The 22743-nt window shown below is 45.7% G+C and overlaps 1 protein-coding gene across 1 annotated transcript in view; it reads left to right on the top strand.

Moving 5' to 3' along the window:
- LOC146861658 (cytochrome P450 27C1-like) overlaps positions 1-22743 on the top strand; it is a 179781-nt gene that overhangs the window by 45942 nt on the left and 111096 nt on the right. Inside the window, exons 2-4 of the mRNA XM_085646011.1 lie at positions 12806-12996; positions 14510-14709; positions 18644-18853. Of these exons, the coding sequence (XP_085502137.1) occupies positions 12806-12996; positions 14510-14709; positions 18644-18853 (601 nt within the window). The remainder of the gene's footprint in view (positions 1-12805; positions 12997-14509; positions 14710-18643; positions 18854-22743) is intronic.

The raw sequence follows: 22743 nt of genomic DNA, 5'->3' as shown, positions 1-22743 counted from the left end.
GTCCTTGTGCCTCATGCTGTTCTTCTCATTCCTTGTGCCTCATGCTGCTCTCCACCTCACTCTCCTTCTTTGTGCTGCACGCTTCTCTTCTCTTCACTCTCCTTCCTTGTGCCTCATGCTGCTCTTCTCCTTACTCTCCATCCTTGTGCCACACTGCTCTTCTCCTCACTCTCATCCTTGTGACTCATGCTGTTCTTCTCCTCACTCTCCTTCCTTCAGCCTCACTCTTCTCTTCTCCTCACTCTCCGTCCTTCAGCCCCACGCTGCTCTTCTCCTCACTCTCCTTTCTTGTGCCTCATGCTGCTCTTCTCACTCTCTGTCCTTGTGCCTCATGCTGTTCTTCTCATTCCTTGTGCCTCATGCTGCTCTCCACCTCACTCTCCTTCTTTGTGCTTCACGCTTCTCTTCACTCTCCTTCCTTGTGCCTCATGCTGCTCTTCTCCTTACTCTCCATCCTTGTGCCTCACACTGCTCTTCTCCTCACTCTCGTCCTTGTGCCTCATGCTGTTCTTCTCCTCACTCACCTTCCTTCAGCCTCATGCTTCTCTTCTCCTCACTCTCCGTCCTTCTGTGCCATGCTGCTCTTCTCCTCACTCTCCGTCCTTGTGCCTCATGCTGCGTTTCTCACTCTCTGTCCTTGTGCCTCACGCTGCTCTTCCTATTCCTTGTGCCTCATGCTGCTCTCCTCCTCACTCTCCTTCCTTGTGCTTCACGCTTCTCTTCTCCTCGCTCTCCGCCCTTGTGCCTCATGCTGCTCTTCACCTCCTCAATATCCTTCCTGATGCTTCATGTTGCTCCACAAATACCAATTATACTCCAACTCAAAATATTCCACTACACACCACATACATACACTCCATAACATATGTGCACAAAAAATTGACATTTACAACACCAAAAGCTCAAAATCAAACAAATGCGAGACCTATTGCATTTCCAATGCTTGTTTGTTCTTTGCTTCACGGCCGCTCCCCCCTCAATGCCCCATAGAATGCCAGGGAGAATGCCACCCTGAACAGGTGAACTCCATCTGATGATCTACACACCACATCAAAAGAGGCCATGATCCTAACCAGGTTTGCTGTGTCTTTGAGGTGCCTGGAGGCTGGTCTACATCTCTCCAAGAGCCGCCAGCCCCTCAGCCCTGTGCACCAGGAATGCTTTTGTCCCATTCGTGTAACTCAGCATCTTTGCATACAAATGAAATTGCCACCATATGTCACTTTGCATAGGAGACAGGGCTCCATTCCCCTCAGGTACTCCAGGAATGATATTACTGACTCATGGGAAAACTAACCCCTCCACTCCTCGTAGTTCTTGAAACCAGCGACATGCACAATATACCTCCTCATAGGCTCGCCTTGTCCTACGTGCTAAGCTGGCCGCAACGAGGCCTGGTAGACTGGGGCTCCAAGGTGCCATGTGGTTTTTGAAGGCGTACATAAGATAGGCTCACCTATACCATTTACGTGGCTAAAACACTAATGAGCACCTCAGTTTTCAGTAGGCTGCACTATTTTAATAGATTTCTTGTTGGTCTCCCTCTTTACTCCTTCACATCAATTAACAAAGTTATAAACATTGTCACCAGGACGCGATACAGTTTACCCAGGCATATCTCAACCTCAAAATATCACCACCAAGGCAACTGGCTCACTGTCAAACCTGGGCCCGATACAAGTTCCTGACACTGGTGTTGCAAATACTAACTAGTCCGGCTCCAAGCTACCTGTCTGCCATACTAACACAATGTAACCGAAGGGCCCAAAACATAGATCATTGCCTTTCAGTTCTTGGACAGACAAATGTGTTTTCAACAATGTATTTTAGGTCATTTACACTGAATGAAGAAAGGTACCATCAACATAAAGCTGTCATTTGGCAGCTGTGGCGGGAACACAAGAATGGTCTGTGGTCTTTTTAAATGGAAGCTTAATTTATTGCCGTGCTCTATTATCCGTGTAAATCAATTGTGCTCTTCGTTTGTGTCTCAACTTTTGACCCAGCCAGTGTTTTGCTTAGTTGGCACTTTCATTTCCCCTACATATATCTGCACAACGTGGCGTCTTTCTGCGCATATTTTTATAGCCAAGAGGCAAAGTGCACATCTCAGATTTCCATATTCATTCAATAGGTTTCACTGTATTAATTAAATATGATTCTAATGCTTTCTTGTTCTTTACTATTTTAAACTACATCATACATTTGAGAAGTAAAAATGACAGTCACTTGTGATGGGCAATAAATGTTTAAACGAAACCAAAAACTAGTAGAACTGTAAACGGTGGTGATGGTGCAGGGGAGGGTTGTATGCCGCACAGTTCATCAGAAGTATAGGTGAACCAATTATCTTCAAGGAGAATGGCAAGTGCAGGGATGACACAGAGGTCAGAAAACACTGGAAGTGCAAACGTGGTTCTAAAATTTCCTGGAACTAGTTAACTGTAAAAATGCAGTTAGTTGTTCCCACTCTCATGAAGAGGTGGGAGGCCACATTCAAGAGACTGAAGTCTGACCCATCTCTTTCAAACATCACTTTGTGCCAATCACACAAAAGACAAATCCTCCCTTTCGCTCCTGCTCCACTGCCTAAACCCATGAGGTTGAGACCAGGCCCCTGTCTTCTTTCCTCCCTTCCTATACATTCAAAACAGGTGACTGGTGCACAGCTGCCAAGGTTTCAGATTCGTATGTGGGACATTTTCAAAATGTAAGTGTAATTATGAGTGACATTTCAACGACTATTAGTGATACTTTGTGGCGAGCAAAATCAAGCATTGAAGATGAGGGAAAAATATAAATATCAGACATTACACCCAATTGCGTGTTGAGATCATCTGAATCATAATGTGTGTGCTACCCAAGACCATTCATTAAAGGGCGTGGGCCATCTAGTTAATGATGTCCCAATAGGTTTTAACATCCAAGCAGACGTCATCAAAGAAAGAACGTTTTGGAATGCTTACTGGTGGTGTCTGTTAGTGGTGCAGTAGAGACCTGTTGCTCTCTCTTCACAGGATCCCCTTTAAGAGAGAACAATCTCTCAGCCAGGCAGCAGCTCTACAAAAGCGATTAGGAGGCACTAGTTAATGTTCTTGTGGTTATCTGCCTGCAAAGATGGTCTTGTTTTGCCAGTTGTATTCAGTTTATTTGCATTATTATCAAGTTATATGAGCGCATCAGGAAAGCCGAGAGAAGACTTGGATTATTTTAATATATTAAACTTGTTTTAAATCAAGTCATGTCTCACTTAGGCATCAGAGGGGTTCTTCCACGGGGAAGGTTTCCCTAGCAAGTAAAAGCTGTGACATAATGCCCACCCACTCCGCCGGCCACACGCTCGATCCCGTCTTCTCCTCAAGTCCGCACGTCTCCGTCAGCCACACCACCGAACTCCTCTGGACCGACCACCGCTGCATCCACTTCACCTACCAGAAACCCACCACACACCACCGCACCCAACAGATTCCCCGCCGCTGCTGGAGCAAAATCACTGAAGACCAACTACATGCGAACCTCGCTCTCAGCCCACCCACTGAACCCTCCAACACTGACGACGCTGCCCTCAGCCTCAGACGCTGGATCAAAGACTGCGCCAACACCCTCGCCCCACTGAAGAAACACCCCCACAGAGACACCAGCAAGAGGACCAGCTGGTTCACCCCAGAACTCCTAGCCTCCAAGCAAGCCTGCCGGAAACTAGAGAAGAAATGGCACAGCGAACAAACTCCGCACAACCGCGCAGCACACAAGGACGCCATCCGCAACCACCACCACCTCATCAAGGCCGCCAAGAGAACCTTGTTCAAAGATCGCCTCAACAACAACGCACACAATAGCAAGGAGCTCTTCAACATCGTGAAGGAGCTCTCCAACCCCAGCTCCAACACCAACAACATCCCACCGTCACAAGCCCTGTGCGACTCCCTCGCCAACTACTTCCACCGCAAGATAGCAGACATCCACGACCGCTTCAACACCCAGACTGACCCGACAGACATCAACACAACAGACCCTCCGCACACCATCGACTACGACCCCCTGCTAGCCTGGGCCAGCGTGAGCGTCGATGACACCGTCAAGACCATGAGCACAATCCACTCCGGCTCTCCGTCAGATCCCTTCCTGCACCACAAAGCAAGCCGCTCCATCGCACCCCACCTGCGCAACGTCATCAATCTCTCCCTCGAGACCGCGACCTTCCCAGAGAGCTGGAAACATGCTGAGATCAACACCCAAGGCTGACCCAAGAGACCTCAAGAACTTCCGGCCCATCTCCCTGCTCCCTTTCCCGGCCAAGGTCATCAAGAAAATCATCAACAGACAGATAACCCGATACCTCGAAGAAAACAGAATCCTGGACCCGTCCCAGTCAGGGTTCCACAGCACCGAAACCGCCCTCACCGCCACCACCGACGACATCGGGACCCTGCTGGATAACGGCGACCGCAGCACTCCTCCTCCTAGACCTCTCTGCCGCCTTCGACACCGTCTGCCACCGCACACTACGCGCACGCCTCCACGCCGCAGGGATCTGAGACAAGGCTCTGGAATGGACCACCTCCTTCCTCTCTGGCAGAACCCAGAGCATCCGCCTCCCCCCCCCATTCCGGTCCGAAGCCTCCGAGATCATCTGCGGTGTACCCCAGGGATCCTCCCTCAGCCCGACACTGTTCAACATTTACATGGCCCCGCTCGCACACGTCGCCCGACAGCACAACCTCAACATGATCTCCTGCGCTGACGACACTCAACTGATCCTCTCCCTCACCAAGGACCCCATCACCGCCAAAGCCAACCTCCTCGAAGGAATGAAGGCCGTCGCCGACTGTATGAAGACCAGCCGTCTGAAGCTGAACTCGGACAAGACGGAGGTCCGCATCCTCGGCTCCAACCCTTCAGCCTGGGACGACTCCTGGTGGCTGACGGCACTGAGAGCAGCCCCGACACCCACCGACTACGCACGCAACCTGGGAATCCTCCTCGACTCAACGCTCTCAATGACCAAGCAGGTCAACGCCGTCTCCTCCTCCTGCTTCTACACCCTCCGCATGGATCCCTACAGATACAAGAAAGACAGTCACCCAGGCCCTCGTCAGCAGCAGACTCGACTACGGAAACGCCCTCTACGCGGGAGCCCAACCAAGCTCATCAAACGACTACAACGCATCCAAAACGCCTCGGCACGACTTATCCTTGACGTACCACGCCACGGCCACATCACCCCCCTCACCTGAGGGACCTGCACTGGCTCCCCGTCAGCTAGAGAATATCCTTCAAGCTCCTCATCCACGCACAAAAGGCACTCCACAAGACCGGCCCAGCCTACCTCAACAGACGGCTCTCCTTCTACATCCCCAACCGCCAGCTCCGCTCCGCCGATCTCTCACTCGCCACCGTCCCGCGCATTCGAAGAACAAACACCGGCGGGAGATCCTTCTCCCACCTCGCCGCCAAGACATGGAACACCCTCCCACTGAGCCTACAACAGACCCAAGACCTGCTGACCTTCAGGAGGATGCTCAAGACCTGGCTGTTCTATCAGTAGTGGCCCCCCAGCGCCTTGAGACCCTCGCGGGTATGTAGTGCGATTGAATTCCATTACAATCACTAAAAATATTACTTTTTCCATGAAAAGCATTTCTCATTTGATTCTGAAATTGCAAATGTGACACTCCCTTATACGGTTGTGCTGGAGCAATGCTAGACATGTATTTGTAGTGATTTTATTTTTTGTATGCCGTGGGATTGTGCACCAAAGGTGTTTGTTAAAACCCAGTGGCTGCAACTGAACCTTCAAAGTATTATATCCGCTCAGTGCCATTCCAGTGGCAAGGACATATGGGACCGCATTTCAATGGCAGAGGATGCTTGTCACAAGCGCTTGACACCTAAAGTACTTTTGTAAGAAACTGGCTCTATATATACCACACCAGAATGAGATATAGTGTGTATAGAGTCCAAGTGACCCCAGAGGTAGGCAGAGGATCAAAGTTAGATGGAACCTTACTCTCTAATTGTGGTAGCTTGATCGAGCAGTAAGGCAGTATTAGAGCACAGTGTTAAGCATTTGATGTACACACTCAGACACCAAATGAATTGACACACTCAAGACAATTGTTGTTATATAAAAATATACTGTTGCTTATTTTTAGAACCAAGCAAGCCTGGCACAGGTAAGAATTAAATACTTTTCAGTAATAAGATACTGGATATAGAACAGTTTGAAAATGCAATAGAAATTGTACTTTGTTTGATTTATAGGGGAGCAGTAGTATGCAACACTTAGCAAATGCAGTACATTGAAATGAATAGGCTTTTTCAGTAAATTACAGGTAAGTTAATTTTTATGTTACTTTTCTAACTCCGTGCTGGGTACCTAGATTCAGCACTGGGACATTTCCTGGAAACGGCTAAGTAATTACTTTTTGGTTATGTGTGCGAAAGAATATTTTTAGATTTCAAAACTCCACACTTAGAAACTTTTTGGTGAAAAAGTGTCAAAGTTATCCTATGGAAGACAGGTTAACGGTTCACAGGTAAGTAAACGACTTTGGGAGTTAAGGTTCTGTGGTTGGACTCGGGGGTCTCCCAGGGTCAATGATGCACTGTTGTTGCACCCTCAGCGGCACTAGGGTGGCCGGGTGCAGTGTGTTGAGACCCAATATCATCCAGTGGGGGATAGGGGGCCTCCAGGTGGGTGGCTGCTGGCAAGCAGGCCACTGGTTGTGGAAGCAAAGACCCTAGGGTTAAGGTCAGGACAAATGGGGAAACAGAGTAGCACAAAAGGTGCACCCTCAGCGGCACTGGGGTGGCCGGGTGCCGAGTGCTGTTTCGACGTCGGGCGCCCTGTTGTTTTCCATGGAGAACCTCCGGTTTGCAAAAGCACTGCAGCCAGGGAGACAAAGGACTTCTGGGTGCGACCACCACTTGGAGAGGTAAGTTGGGAAGTTAAGGGTTGGTTAGGCACTGTCGGTTTGGGCACACAAGGCCGTGGGACGTCGGGTGCAGGGGTGCCTTTTGGGGTCAGATCTTCTTACCAGCTCCTGGGCGCGGTTAGGGGAGCCTTCTGGATTTAGGCTGCAGGCATCGGCTGGAGGCTTGAGGCAGGTCAGGGATCGCCAGATCTCGGGTCAGGATCTCCGGGGTGACTTCCTCGTGGTGTTTTTCCACTCGGGCCGGGTTCGGCGGGTGCAGAGTGGGCTGGATTCGCGGTCTCTGGTTGGCACCAGAATCTGCAGTTTGAACAAGTCCGGTGTTCACGAGAGATTCAGTCTTGGAAGTGAAAGCAGGCAGGTCCTCCGGGGTTTTTGAGGTTGCTGGCTGTAGGACACACCGGGATTTCACAGGAGCAGGTTCGAGGGGAGACGGTCCTGTAGGGCTGGGGCCAAGTCAGTGGGCGTCGTCCTCTTCTTATCTCTGCAAGGTTCTTCAGTCCTTCTTCTTATCTTTTCTTGTCGTTTCTGGATCTGAGGAAGCAAGGTTCAGGGTGTCCCCTAAATAATAAATTTAGGGGCGTTACTGGTAGGTAAAGGGCAGGGACCAATGGGTCCCTTCCCTGGGGTGGGAACACCCCCCTATTCTGCCACTCTCCAGTGGGAGGGGGGCAGGAGCCTATCCCTAGTTGGCTGGGTCCCCCCATCCTCAAGATGGCGGGGACTCGAGGTTGTGCTTCACCTCACCTCCCCCACCTGAGGGGTGTAGTTGGCAGAGGTGGGCACACCTCTCTTCCTCACTTGTTTTTCCCGCCGGTTCTCCTGCCCAAAGTGGGGGGTTGAACCAGTGGGGACCAGTTGCTGAAAGCAGCAAATGATCTGGAGAGGCCTGGGGGAGGAGGCTTGGCACCTCGCCCCAGGATGTGCATTGTTACAGGCTCCCGAAAGCAGCAGCTCTCTACCCAGGGGTCCAGAAACATGTCTGTTGGTGGCAGCCTAGGCAGCCACTCAGTCAGGTCACTAGAAGTTGGTTGAGTTTCAGGGGGCTTCTCAAAGATGCCCTCTGTTGTGCATTTTACATTAAATCCCACACTGGCATCAGTGTGGGTTTAATGTGCTAAGAAGTTTGATACCAAACTTCCCAGTCTTCAGTGTAGCCATTTTGGTGTTGTGGAGTTCGTAATGGCAAACTCCCAGCATCATATACTCTTAATGACAGCACTGAACTTACAGTGCCCAGGAATATACATGGGCACTGTAGGGTTACAGGGCTCATGCACCTGTACCCTCACCACTGGCATAGGGCACCCAGCTAGAGGGGTCACTGATCTATGCCAGGGCAGTGGTTTGTAGGCATGGCACCCAGAGATGTGTGTCATGTCGACTCTTCACTTTGTTCTGCACCAAGACACGCAGCCTGAAAAGGCAGTGTGTGAGTGTCAGGGTACAGGGCCTCTAATGGCGGCACAATAAGTGCTGCAGCCCTTAGAGGCCTTCTCTGGTCACAGTGCCCTGGGTACCTCTGGTACCATTTACCAGGGGCTGACATGTGGCCAAAGATGCCAATTGGGTTTAGGCTTCAACGCAGTTTTAGGGAAGGAACATAGGCCCTGGGTACCTGATTAGCAGGAGCCCAAGGCACACTCAGTCAAAGAGTATTAGCAATTCGGCAAAAAGTGGGGGCATACCATGCAAGAAAGAGGGCACTTTCTCACAACTCTGACATGACGCGTGCGCCACCCCAGCTTTAATGTGTCCTGTAAACCGTGAAAAAATGCTTCCCATTTGCAGAAATTCAAATAGGCGATGCACCAGCAGCCACAATCCACCTACTTCTTTTCGACTCACTGCTTGGTTCTTAATGGTGAGAGTGTGTATATGCGGCTCCTTGGAGAACAGAGCCCTGCGTTTCCCACCCTGAAGGCAATTATTTAGGCTGCCCTCTTTCTCACCAACTTCACCTGGAGTGTGATTCTGGCTGCGCTGCAACACTGCTGATTCCAGTCGGTCTCAGGCCCGGTACATTAATGAAAGTCTGAGAGTGTGCAAAGTGTGCAGACATCTCTATCAATATGCATGTCTGGATATGCAGCCTCCCCCAAGTTAACTCCTGCGGCAGGAAGTGATGTCCGGTCCCCGCATCGCCTCATAATAGTATTAAATACATAGTAGCATGAAGCAGCAGCGCACAAAGCCTGCACTGCCGTACCTCAGTTTTATTTAAGTAGCGCTATAAACGGCTTGTCTTGACAGCCGAGGCGCTATGCATACTGCGTGACCATGCATTTCAGTGCATTGATGCGGAGCACCAAACTGAAATGCCTCATGCGTGGTACTTGGCAGTACTGCTGGTGGCATGCAGTCCTATATAAAAACCCAGAATATACATGCACTCATGAGTCCTAGTGGTCACATCAATAATTATTTCATCATGCCACTCTATCCTAAAATAGTCAGTTATCAAGATTCGTTACCGCGTTACCCCTAATTAGCATGCAAGTATTTTCCTAATGCAAATTTAAACCTGTTGGACTTTGTCCTTTCTGCAGGGTCATCCCAAGTCTTTTTGCCTTTGTCATTCACTTTTTGCCGAATTTGTTTTTGTTGGGTTTAGGAGTCTGCACACTTTACAACTACTAACCAGAACAAAAGTGATTGTGCTCTCCCCTTAAAACATGGTAAGATTGGTGTATACCAAATTGGCATATTTAATTTACTTGTAAGTCTCTAGTAAAGTGGCACTACATGTGCCCAGGGTTTTTTAATTAAATGCTACACTGATTGTGCCACCCACTTAAATAGCTCATTAAACATGTCTCAGGCCTGCTATTGCAGCCTGTGTGTGCATTTTTAAACTGCCATTTCGACCTGGGAGAGTAAACCTTTTGCCAGGCTCTACCCTTCCTGCTTAATGCTTATAAGACACCTCAGAGTAGCCCCAAGATCGCCCCAAGTGCAGAGTGAAGTGTATTTAAAAAGTTGGACGTTTACTTTAAAGTAACTCTTAAATCCATTTTTCCCTACTGAAAGACTGATCTCTCCCATAGGATAACATTGGAATTACGTTCTTACATTTTATATGTGTAATATCCAAATGGGAATAGGTCACCAGTTCATGTTTGGTTTCTCTGGAGTCACAATTTAAAATACTAACTTATGGTGAAGTCTGATTTTAAATTGCAGTTAAAAAAATGCCACTTTTAGGAAGTTGACATTTTCTTGCCTTAGCCATTTGGTGCGTGCAGCCTGTGTCTGGGTCACATGATTGGGTGTAGTTGACAGTTGGGCTTTGTATATTCTTCCTAGATAGCCATATACAATGGGGAGCTTGGGTGTGACTGGATGTGTCATCGCTGGCAGCATGTATGGGAGGAGCTGGGCCCAACCCCATTTACACTTGAATAGGCGGTGTCCTGTCTCCACACAAAGGGCCGCATATCTCCTGTAGTTAGTATGGAGTCCGTGTTAGGTAGACAGGGCTACTGTGCACTTCAAATGCATGCTTCTAGAAGCTTCTCACCACTTCAAAGGCACAACTATGTGTAAATACAGGACCTCGGACACCAACTCTTCAGTACCCTTGTGGACATATGGATAGTGTGCCAGGTAGAAGGACTGCTGTAGTACTACAAGGACTGCGACTCTGCTGAACTGCTGCTCTGAAAGAATTGCTGCCCTCCTTAATCTTCAAGCCAGGACCCCAGAGTGGCTCCAAGGGCTAATCTGCTATCCTCCATATCTGAGCCTCAGGGACACAAAAGGCTCCCCAACATTCTGCACCAGCTCATTGACCCAGTTGCAGTACGTTTCTGACCCCTAAACGGTGCCTCTCAGGTCCTGGACCCTTAGTGTGGTGCTTGGGTGCTGAAATTAAGCTTTAGGGCTCTTTGTGACTGCAAAATGGGCCAGATCGCACAAAACCGCTCTGCTCTTCCTGCAAATCAGCGCGAAGCACTGTCAGCCCGACTCTTCGCACTGCAGTATCGACCACTCACGGGGACCGCCAACGCAAAGCTCCAGCAACGCTCACCCATGACACCGGCCGGGTCCTCATCCTTCTCCAACAGCCTTCCGCTATGCTCTGTGCTCCTCATGACCCTCTGAAACACAAACAGGACTCTTGGCTAAAAATCTGGGAAGGTAAACTTCAGTGGGACTGGTCTGGGTACTGTATCCAACCTGAACTTTTGACTTTGACCCAGTCTACTGCGACCAGAAATCCTGAGTTTTGGCTTTGTGCTTTTTGGTACTATTTTTACTAAATTCTTTAAAAACTCATATCTCTGGTTCTACTGATTTTGTTTTTTTGTCTTTGTGGTCTTGTTTTATTTATTACATTTTGCTTTTTTTCTTAACTTGGTGTGGGATACATTTGTGTGCTGTTTTCACAGTTTCAGTGTTTTAAGTTTTACGAATTGTTGCACAAATACTTTACACATTGCCTCTAAATTAAGCCTGACATCTCTGTGCCTAGCTACCAGAGGGTTGAGCACAGAATGATTTAAAGGGTTGGCTTGTGCCTCACCCTGACAAGGACTGTGGTTGCTGCTTGACCAGGGCTCACACCGAGTCAAATAGTAACCTGATATATTACACTACCCTTTTATTTACATTAAACCATTTCTGTGCTCTTCTTTTATATTCTTGCTGCTACGCATTATATCTGTTCTTGAGGTAACCTCCAATCCTAAGGCCCTGACAACATTTGCTCAGCCCATTGACCGAATATATGCACCCACTATGTCTGCGCTTAATGATAAAAGTACCATATTGTTCTTGCGAAGTTAGTAAAATTCAGAGGACTGCCTTCATCAAAAAGAGCTAACCATGAAAAAAGTAATTCAATTTGAAAACATCTCAAACTGACCAGGAGGAAATGTCTAAAAGTGAGTTGAGAGGGTGACTGTAGGAAGTCAGTACAGGTGAAACGTGTAAAGGAGGATGATATGGTGAGAATGCAATTCATGAAAGGGAAAAGAAGGACAAATGTATTCTCTGAACTGGCAAAGGCACTGAAATGTTGGAAGGATGCAGTGCTTGGAGAAGGAAGAAATGAATGGCATGTTCACATATAAAGTGTGGTAATAAGTAGGTAAACAAGAAAAGGCCAGGTGGCCAAAGAAACGATGGGGTATGTGTGTGGTGAAAGGAGAGACAAAATAATCTGTAATTATTAATGTGTTTATCATATTCTTTTAAAGGTGTGTTTGACTTAAGAATATTTAGAAGAGTTAGGAGGGAAGTGTATTGTTGTCTGGAATGGTAGAGTTTTCAGTTTGTGTGTTGTGGTTGATGAGTAGTCAATATTTTAAGATAAGTAGCACTGCAAAGGATGCACATACGTTCATCACCTTTACTCTTCAAGGGGGCTTGAATGCTGGATCTGTATCCTTAAGGACCGCGTACTGCCCCTCCGTTGCTCCAGTTTAGAAAAGAATTTAAGACCCACCTTATTTAAGAACACCACATCATAATGCAGTTACTGTCCAATACCCAGCTACCTCTAACACTCATTGACTGTATACCAGCCTTTGACATTGTACAGCACTCCACTGCCTTCAGCTAGGTTCACACAATACATTTACCACATACATACAAAGAATTATATGAATTGTAAATGGTGTACAGCAGGACGTATGCAGATGATTACCATATTAGTTGGCTGAATGTATTCTTTTCTTTTTATCTGTTGTTTACCATTGGTACAATGTAAAAGCTGCTATTTGAAGGCAAAGTTTAGGATTTATCACTTCTAACATGCTGTTTTTATTTATGTCCTCACTCTCTGCCCTTTGACTTGCATCGTTAATATTGACATGTTATTTCTATTTTCTTATACTATACTACTTGTCTATTTTTGGGTGATTTAGCAAAAACATGCCCAAGAATATGGGCGAATCTTCAAGTCTCATTTCGGTCCCCAGTTTGTCGTGTCCATTGCCGATCGAGATATGGTTGCCCATGTCCTCAGATCAGAGAAGTCTGCACCACAGAGAGCCAATATGGAGTCCTGGCAGGAGTACAGAGACCTGCGAGGGAGGTCTACCGGGCTGATTTCTGCGTGAGTAAGCAGCTTTTATTTTCGGTTATGACCTGACTTAATGTTTGTCAATTATTTTTTTCCATGTCTTCCAAAAGTAGACCGGTCAAAAAGAGGGACATGCTGTAGCCCACAGAAATCCTATGAGTAAAACAGAAATATAAGATGGGTAGAAAAAATAATAAAGAAAGGATTCAGTTCTAGGTTCTAAAAATGAGATTGTGCTTGCAAAATAATTAAGTGCTGATTGCGATATCGGCAGTCCGACCGCCGATGCCTCAGGTGGGAGAAAACCTCAAACCCTGCGGCTTCTCCACAGTCGTATTATGACAACACCACTATGCAGGCGGTGTTTTTTCTGCGGTCCCACCACGTGACATGCTTTGGCTAAGGAGAACAGCCAGCAGTCATGCTGCTGCCGTGGGACCGCAGCCACGTCTGGTGCATTGTGTGGCATGCGCCATGCATAGTACGCACAAAAGTGCACTTCTGGGGGGAGGTACAACATGTGCCTATCCCCGCACGGACTCCCATGGGCTAATTCACCCGGGGTCCCTGCCATGAAATTGGTGATGAAAAGGCAGGTTTTGATTTGCTCGGCAGTGCCAGCATCGGCACTGCCAGCATTTCCTGCCACTCACTACCAGGATTCAGGTTCACGGCGGAGGCGTCAGGCTACCTGTGGGCTTGTGGCGGTCAGACCGCAAGGGTCGGAATTGGGCGGTCCAACCACAGAGGTCACTGCAGCCCCACCACAAACGCAGGTTTGGCGGTCCCAGGACCGCCAAACTCCGAATCCGGCCCTTCATTTTTTGAGTTATGGTTACGATAACTATTTTACTCTGAAGAGACATCACCATTAATGATGTGGAATGATATGCAAGGTTAAAACTACATCCACTATTTATCAGGTGATACAAGTGGACATTTTTCTCTAGATATCACTGTATTTCCATATCACGGTTTTTAGCGGGAGTTCTGCATTCTCACCATTAGGATTCTGACAGTTGGAGGGACTGTCTTGTGAATGGTCTGGTCTTATTTGGGATAGTCATTATAATGCATTTTATGTTTCATTGTCAACACAAAGGAACATGGAATACGATCATCCACAGAAAAACAGTCGGCTGTTGTGAAGCTGCACAGAATAGACTGGCAACACCACAGGATATAGGCAAAGGCTGTGTCAAAGTGTTGATGAGGAGGCACTGTAAAGAGAATCACATTGCAGTTACCACAACAGGTTGTCCCACAAGAGGATGAACAAGTCATGGGCCATGAGTACACAGAGATTGCTAGTTAGCCGAATTAAACACATAATGAGAAATGAGCGAAGCACAGCGTGAGGATAGATGACAATGATACATAACTGTAAAAGGTTTATATTGTAATCTGTTCAATTATGTTGTCAGGGTGACACTAAGACAGTGGACTTGTCCTTCCCTAGTAATGTACGTGGCTAAACTACTCACATGACCATCTAAATGAATGTGCTAGAAATATTTAATGGAGGTCTTATTGTTTTCCTTTTCAGGGAAGGAGAGAAGTGGTTAAAGATGAGGAGTGTACTTAGACAGAAAATCCTCAAGCCCAAGGACGTGGCCATGTACTCGGCAGGAATCAATGAAGTAATTGCTGACTTGATTAAAAGGATTCAGACTCTCAGGAGCCAAGAAGGAGATGGTGAGACGGTGACAGATGTCAACAATCTTTTCTTCAAGTACTCCATGGAAGGTACGACCCAATAAATCACTTCTTACAGTCCCTAACACTGAAAGTGTGTCTATTTCAATAAGATTTAAAAACAAAGTCCAGTCACATGCTTGCCTGATATGACATGGCTGTGCTATCACAACAACATCCCAGGGCCTTTTTTTTTACATTTATTTTGTTTGAGAGAAGTAGAAATTCATCTTAAATAGACCGACAGATGACACTACATTGCCTCTATCACGACTTGTTTTATCCCTCTTTTCTCTCACATTCAAAGAATGTGTGATGGTTAGAGGGGTAGGGTCAGTGAGATATTACTGATACATCATTGCCCTCACTCCTTCATATGGGGGCGTACATTGATTTTATGCTTTGGTGGAAATCAAGAGAAGTGTTCCGTCAACCCTCACATAAAGATTTCCTCCCTAGGACGACATTTACTTCAGCAAAAAAAAACGATATTTCATGCGAGTCTGGACAGTCTGATGGTACATAATTATAGTATAGGACATTCCTTGTAAAGAGACTTTAGAACTGTTCAATTTGAACTTGTTTAGCATACTGGGGTGTAAGTAAGCCAATTATGAAATTTCAGGGCAAATTATCACAAACTGGGGATGTGATGCAGGCAACAAGGAGGTGAACTCTTGGCCCTCGGTCTGAGTTGTGTAGAGTGGTAATTCCACATGCAAATTACTGAATTACCACCCCAGACAACTCTAAGCTGTACTTGGCATGGACCTCCACTCAGTACAACTAAATTCTTTTGGGCCCACATTTTTCACCAGCTAAAAGCAAGTGGGAAATCTGAGGGGAAAGGGCTCTGAATTATTTAATCTCTCTGCAGTAAAGTGCCCCGCAATTCCAGGACTTGCCAGCGATTCCATTTTTCAGGGTAAAAACTCACAATGGCTATTCATTGGGGTACTGATACCAACTTGCATCAGTAACAGTAGGCCCAGTGTTACCAACCATCTTAGAATGATGACGTTGGAGTTAAGTGAGCCCTACACCTTGTGTTTGAAGCTAAATTTAGTAGCTACTGTGATATTTAATCAGGACAGTCAGCTTTGCAAGGGCAGAGGGTTATCTGACGGGGGCTCTTAAAGGAAGGGCAGTTATTAAGGGGATTTGTACAGATTCAAATCTTTGTCTTTAGGTTATGCGATAAGTAAAAGCAAGAATAAAAAAGCCCTGTATGGCATTTCAGTAAGATGGAAGAAATGGTGAGGACAAAAAGCAAAAGCATTTTTGGAATAATTAAGTCCTAGGACCTAAACTTTTTCTGAATGAGTTGTTCACATTCTTATTAAAATGGTGGGTAAAGGTCCAACAGAAACATCAAGACCTTTTCTTTTTAACAGCTGTACTCATTACTAGCTGAGGGGACTTAAGAAATGCTAATATTTGTTTCCATTCTGAACGAATAAGGACAATCTAAATTAAGAGAAATGCAAAGTAATGGTATAACTTTTGATATGATGTCAAGTTTTGCCTAATACGAAATCACCTCATCTAATCAGGTTTGCCGGAGGAGATCTCCAGAAAAAATATCTGAATCCCACAAAGTAAACGTAGAAAACAAATACCTCTATTTGCTTCAAATTTCAGTAACTGTGCTACTGCAAGCTGACTGCAGAGTGTTCTTCAGTGGGACAGCAATGTTGTTAAAAAAAAAATACTATGCTTTTCTAAACCAAGGTGTTTCTTTGGCTCTAATGTACTGATTCGGCGGGGCAGGGACAATTTCTGTATTTTAACAACAAAATCTTTGAAAGATTATTCATTGAAGAAGACGCTACAGATTTGAAGCTATCGACACAGAGGCTTCTATCACGGAGAATCCTGTCTGTCCAACCTGGCTTTAATGGCTTTAAATGTATCATCTGATAACAATATGAACAGATCTATTATTTGGAATTGTTCAGTCCTGCTGAGGATGTGTAAAAGGGACCGTCGTCCGAGATTTCAGAATTACAACAGAAAAGGCAAAAATATCTAGCCAGTCTGAAAGCAGAGAGCAATGGGGAACCTTTGCTACATCTAGAATGAATTTGCTAGATATATACATTAAGGAGGCAATAGAGTCAAGGTGATAAATGTGTCTGTGATGCAAGATCAATTGACAAGATCAATAAAGATGTCAATCATCTTAAGGCAGATGATAAACTGCCCTCATATGGAACGAGTATCTTCTGGGGGAACAATTTCCCAATATTAAATGCAATATCACCTCTAACCTCTAAAAACACTGAAGCTAAGGAAAAAGTAACATGTCAGTACTTTCTATTCATTCATGACTCTGTCCGAGGAGGAAGCAACTTGATGAAGCCAGCAAACGTGAAAAAATGATTAATATGCAAGTGGTACATCACCCTAGAGATTAAATTAATAAACGTTGATTGGTTCAACATGAAGTGGGTGCCTTAATGACAGGCTAAATATTTGTAGGAAAGATTATCAGGATCTGCTATTAAGTCCATACCAACAAGAGATATTGATAGTTCTCATCCCGGACACCCTGTTCACTGAGCCTAAATATTAGCAAGAAAGATGATGACCGGATCTGCCATTCTGTCCAAACTATCAAGAAGGGATACTGACAGTTTTCATCGCTTACACTCTGCTCTCTACATTTACTGGTGGCTGCAAACACACCTGTACGCCTGTTGTACAAAGGGGGGTAGGTGTAAATACTAAGGAATGAGTTGACATGGACATTCTCTGGCCAGGAGTCTAAGCATGAATTATAGAATAGCTCACTTCCCAATGCAATCTTGAGTGGTGATGTTCTAAAGCTTTTTTTTTTTTCCTCTGTACACCCAATTCCCAGCACATTGATTTCTGAACATGTACATTACATTTTCTCCATCTACACTCTCACATCATTGTAAGTAACTATTTTTAATTTTTGTATTAATTTTCGTGCACAAAGGCCCAGGAGACTGAATGCTTAATGGAATTTGAATGTAAAAGTTCAATTAATATTTTCATATCCGGATTCTTCTAATCTTCATATTTTAACTATATTCTTTGCTAACGTGGGAGATCAGAATTGCCTCACAGCGATTAAATAATTCTGATGTAAGGCGCATGCTTACATTATAAGGCCACAGTGCATGGTCTGTTGAGTAGCCTCTTTCATGGCTCGGCACGTGCACAACACGCTTCCTATTTGGAATAACAACAATTCCTTTCACCCGTGTCCTGGTTTTGACATGAAAAGCATACACTGCTGTCTTGCACTGAATTAGCAACTAAGACTGCTTATATGGCTTGATAACTGATTCCGCATTACACCTATTCATTCAGCTGCCTAGATAAAACTGTGTTCTTCTGGATGCTGCCACCCACTCAGTATTAGGTACCTATCTGCCCTTGCTAGTGTACCGAAGGCTGTAAAGGAAGTAAAGCACACATGCGCACTTCTGCACTGAGCAAGTGAGAACAGGCGGCAGGCTCCAAACAGTATTCCTATGCTTAAAATGCACCCCGGTTTACTACTATAGTACAGGCTTTTAAAAATTTGTGATCTCGCTGCCATCCAGTTTTTTCTCCACTGGTAATGCTAGCCTATTTAACTTCATGATTCTGCCCTGGAAGGAATTGAAGCTTACATCAATTACATTTTAGTGTAACCCCTGTGTCCAAACCGTCGGTCGTTTTGGAAAAATACACTCACCACCCCAAAATTGGACAAAACACTTTTCTGGTTTGTGCGTGTAGTGTTGCCATATTGTGCAAATATAAGCAATCGACTCAATAAATGTTTTTGGTTCAACATGCAAACAAAAGGACTGCTTTTCATTTGCGAGTTTATAGACCTATGGATCAGATAGACGTAGATTTAACCTGTAAACTCACTTTACAATGCAACAGGGACATTTAAAATGGTAGCAAATGAATGAAGTTGGGCACAAATAAAATATCCTCTCGTGTTTTTGTGATGCCTTAGGTGTGGCCACCATACTCTATGAGTGCCGTATGGGCTGCTTAGAAAACGAGGTGCCCCAGAAGACAATGGAATATATTGAGGCACTGGAGCTGATGTTTAGCACGTTTAAGATCTCCATGTATGCTGGTGCAATCCCGAAATGGCTTCGTCCAATCCTGCCAAAACCGTGGAAAGAGTTTTGCCGATCCTGGGATGGATTGTTCAAATTCAGTAAGAGTTACATGGTTTACTGCATGTGATATTTACAGGTTTTAAGACATATATTTCGTTCTATGTCACTTTTTTCTGTTAAATGTTTCCCGCCTGGTAATATGTAGTAATGTGTAATTCAGAAAGTTTGCATAATTTGTGCTGTTTCTGAATTTTTATCTTGAGTAGAAAATGTGAAATTTAGATAACAGTACTTTCAATTTGCAAATCCCTATGTAGTTAAACACATGAACGTAATTGAACTTTGTTGATGGTTTGCAGTTTTCTTATTACCAAGGATGCACAGAAATCATTTAAACTGCCTAGGAGAGGTCTAAAAGCTAGCGTTTTGGAGTGAGCTACTGAAATGTTCACAAGAAAGGATTATTGGTTCTTCTTCTTTGCTGGGGGTTGAGTGTGAAACACTGATAATGAATTGCCAGCGTTATTCTACTTTTTGACCTACAGGTATACTGGCCAAGCAGACAGGGTGTTGCTTTCTAAAATCTGAGCAACGATCAGCAAATCTCCTTTGCTTTCTACTAACATACTAACAGATGAACTATAGGAATATTGAACACACTGTCCTGATTCAACGACTAAATACATTGGTGAATGCAGTGAACTCTGACTCGGTTGTTAACTGGGCTTTAGCTTTGCAGTGAGCTGAAGGCACACATTCAAAGTCTTCCTTTCATGCAGTCTTGTCCCTCATAGTTCTGGCCGGCCTTTCAAGGTCTTGATGATGCATTCCATTTGGTTTATGTACTCTATTTAGTAATCTAGTGCCATAAGTTACAAGGTCTAGAACTAGCCAGTCCAAGTTTAATCCATGTGCTTGATTTTCAAGAAAGGATGAAACTTTTTTCAGTGCCTTACATGATAGGTCTGTCCAGTCACTGAGATCTCTGAGATTCTTATTGTCTAACATGCCTTGAGTAATTTACAGGTCAAAGACCATTAAGGCTGCCCGATGATCTGCAGCCAAAAATTTTAAGGGATCCGGAATGACAGCCAGTAGGTACTCTACTAAAGCAGAAGACTGGTCCACAGTTAAGTCCTAAACAGAAAAAAATCTCGGATCTCTACAGGACTTTCAGTTGGTTGTAGGAAGCGTTCTAAGAGAGCGGCTCTGGGAGCATAGAGTGAAATTGGGAGGGTGGCAGGAAATCATTTGGGGCAGATATTTAGGCACATAATAATGCGGGTATTTGTTGATCAAAGACAAGATCTTGAACTCCACTCTTGCATTCACCGGTTGCTAGTGTAAGGACTGCTTCAAATGCAAAACTCTATCTTTGTTGCTTATTCCAAAATAATCTGAACTGTGGCATTTTGATCATGTTGAAATTATGTTCGTTGATCAGGAAGGCCAACTAAAAGGCATTCCTGTATCATATTTTGGAATGGACTTGAGCCCAACAATCTTTGAAATATTTTTTCAGGGTTATATGAATATATATTTCTCAGGGATTTACATTGGAATGGGTAGGTCTGATAATGGGTACTAGCTGGTTGGGTCTGTTGATATAAAAAAAAAATCCATTTTAGTTTCATAATTGCGGTTTAGGTGGCCAAATTGCTGGGCAGACATAAGGATCCATTTTTCATTGCCAGGATTTTTGGGGCACCTATTTTAAGCACCTCCATGATCCCTTATAGGGTTGCATATCAGTGATACCTTTAGTGTGTAGGCTTCTTTCCATTACAAACCTGAGCTTTTATTCTTGGACTCTATTACAGATAAAGATTTAGTTTAAAAATGTCTCTGGAGCAGAGAGTTACACCGGCAGGCAAAGCGAAAAACATAGCAGAAAGTGCTATCCAAATGGGGAACTTTTGCTCTTTTGCAGTTTGTACCTGCCATCCACAAAGCCAACGCCAGCACAGTCAAGGGAACCCCTGGTGGGACGAGGGTCCCGGGGGTAGCGCCGCGCTCGACGTACCGTCTGCACAGTCCGGGGGGGGACCACAGACCCCAGAGTGCACTGCTGTTTTGACCAGCTGCTGCGAGTGAGAGGGAGGTGGGGCCAACGCGCTCATAGCGCTGCCTCTCCCACCGGAACGCGGGATGCGCGCAGGACACAGCCTGGACGAAGCCCGGACCAAGGGCGGGCCCGTCTGTGCCCGTCAGGGGCTGGAAGAGGCTGGGCTGGGCCACCCCCTGACACTGTACAAACTGTGCAAATTCGCACAAGTGGACTAGTTAGTTGTGCAATTTAGTACTAGGGCTGGTTTTCCCTTTTCTTCAGTTGTTTCTGGTGTTTTTTGTGCCAAGTTAGGGAAAATGACCAGGAGCAGGTGAAAAGGTGGTGTGGGGTCAGGAGTTGTGGGAACCCTGGATGCGTTCCTTACCCGGGCTGAATCCGCGCTAATGCACGAGATTCAATTCACAGAATGCAGACTCTCTCTAGAACCATTACGTTCTCTTACTGGACCAGCACAAACTCATATACTTGAGTCTAATGTAACAGCTGACTCCTCCTCCCAAACTAATCAAGCACCCCCAGTGAGTCCACAGCCAGGGCCCTCAACTGTACCCAGTTTGGATAGTAGTTCATCTTCACCGTCTGCTTCTCAAGTCAAGGTACTTACTAGGCGGCAAAAGTCCACTCTGGCCTCTGGAGGTGAACCATTACAAAAAAAGAGGAAAGTGCGTGACTTACCCAAGTCTAGTTACCAGGCCTCCAAATTGACGAAACGTAGGCCTGCCCCAACGGGTAGTGCGGGAGGTTCTAATCTAGCACCCAAGCTTCCAAACGTGGGAGCTGGTAATACCAATATTATTTCCACAGGGGAACAGTCACATTGTATTTCTCAGGCCGATTTTCTCAATCGGGTTGAAGAGAAGCTGTTGGCGCTGATCGATCCCCTGTGGTCAAAACTGGCAGCAATAGACTCGAGACTAGCTAAAATAGAACAGTACATATTTAAAGTCCCCCAGCCACCCTGTGGGATCCGGCAGGTGGAACAAATAATTACCCGACAGGAGAATAGATCAGCTAATAGATTACACACAAATCCAGCAGTCTGTTCTCCCACCCCTCGAGTAGTCGTCCGCCACCCCCCCCCCCCCCCCCCCAACAACTATCCCCTTGGTAAATCCTACACTAAGTTGTACACCGGCTCATACGGTTGGGCCACAGGGTCCCCAGGCAAGAATGCAAAGCACGGATGGGGTTACGACATTTAATATGTCCCTCCATCTCCCACCCGAAGCTACTCCGTTCACAATAGTACTGGCCAATGTTCCAGTGCTCCCAGCTCATGTTCAGGAACACTGGTCCTCTCTTAAGAATAAGGCCCTTCATTTGTTGAGTAACAGGACTGGAGTCTGGAGCCATCTTTTCTCCGAGTTTAAGATGGTTCGTAGAGTTTCTTGGGTCGGAAAATCCCACAAGGTTCTTGGTGGTGACTGTGTGGTTTTAAGCTTCAGGTCCCCGGGTCTGGTCCAGTTAATATGGGATAGGACAGGGCCAGGTCGCTTAAGCAAAGAAGACATTAATATACTCCCGCTTGGCTTCTTTTACCAAATAAATGCAAACACTGGAGGGGGAGCATCGAGGGAAACTGCTAACAACTTAGGCCCCTATAATTATGCGGTCTCTACCACTTAAAGTACTTGGATCAATGGAGGATAATGATTGACTTGAATTTAACCCTAGCTCCTCCAGCTTTAAGATGCAGGGACAAAGTGAGACAGGTGTGGTTGATTCTGAAATAGTCACTCACGACTCAGGGGCACCACTTCCCTAATGTTAATAGCCAAGTGGGGAGATACTAAAGCGGAAGATAATATGGCAGGAGAGGTTGGGGACAGTAAGCTCTCTCAGACCAACGCCACACTATGTGAGGGTGCCATGGAACATGGTCTTGCACCTAACGAACAGTTGTTACTATATAGCACAAAC

This window comes from Triturus cristatus, chromosome 3_1 (genome assembly GCF_964204655.1).
Source record: "Triturus cristatus chromosome 3_1, aTriCri1.1, whole genome shotgun sequence".
In the NCBI taxonomy this organism is placed as follows: Eukaryota; Metazoa; Chordata; class Amphibia; order Caudata; family Salamandridae; genus Triturus; species Triturus cristatus.
This window is presented reverse-complemented; position numbering and strand designations above follow the sequence as displayed.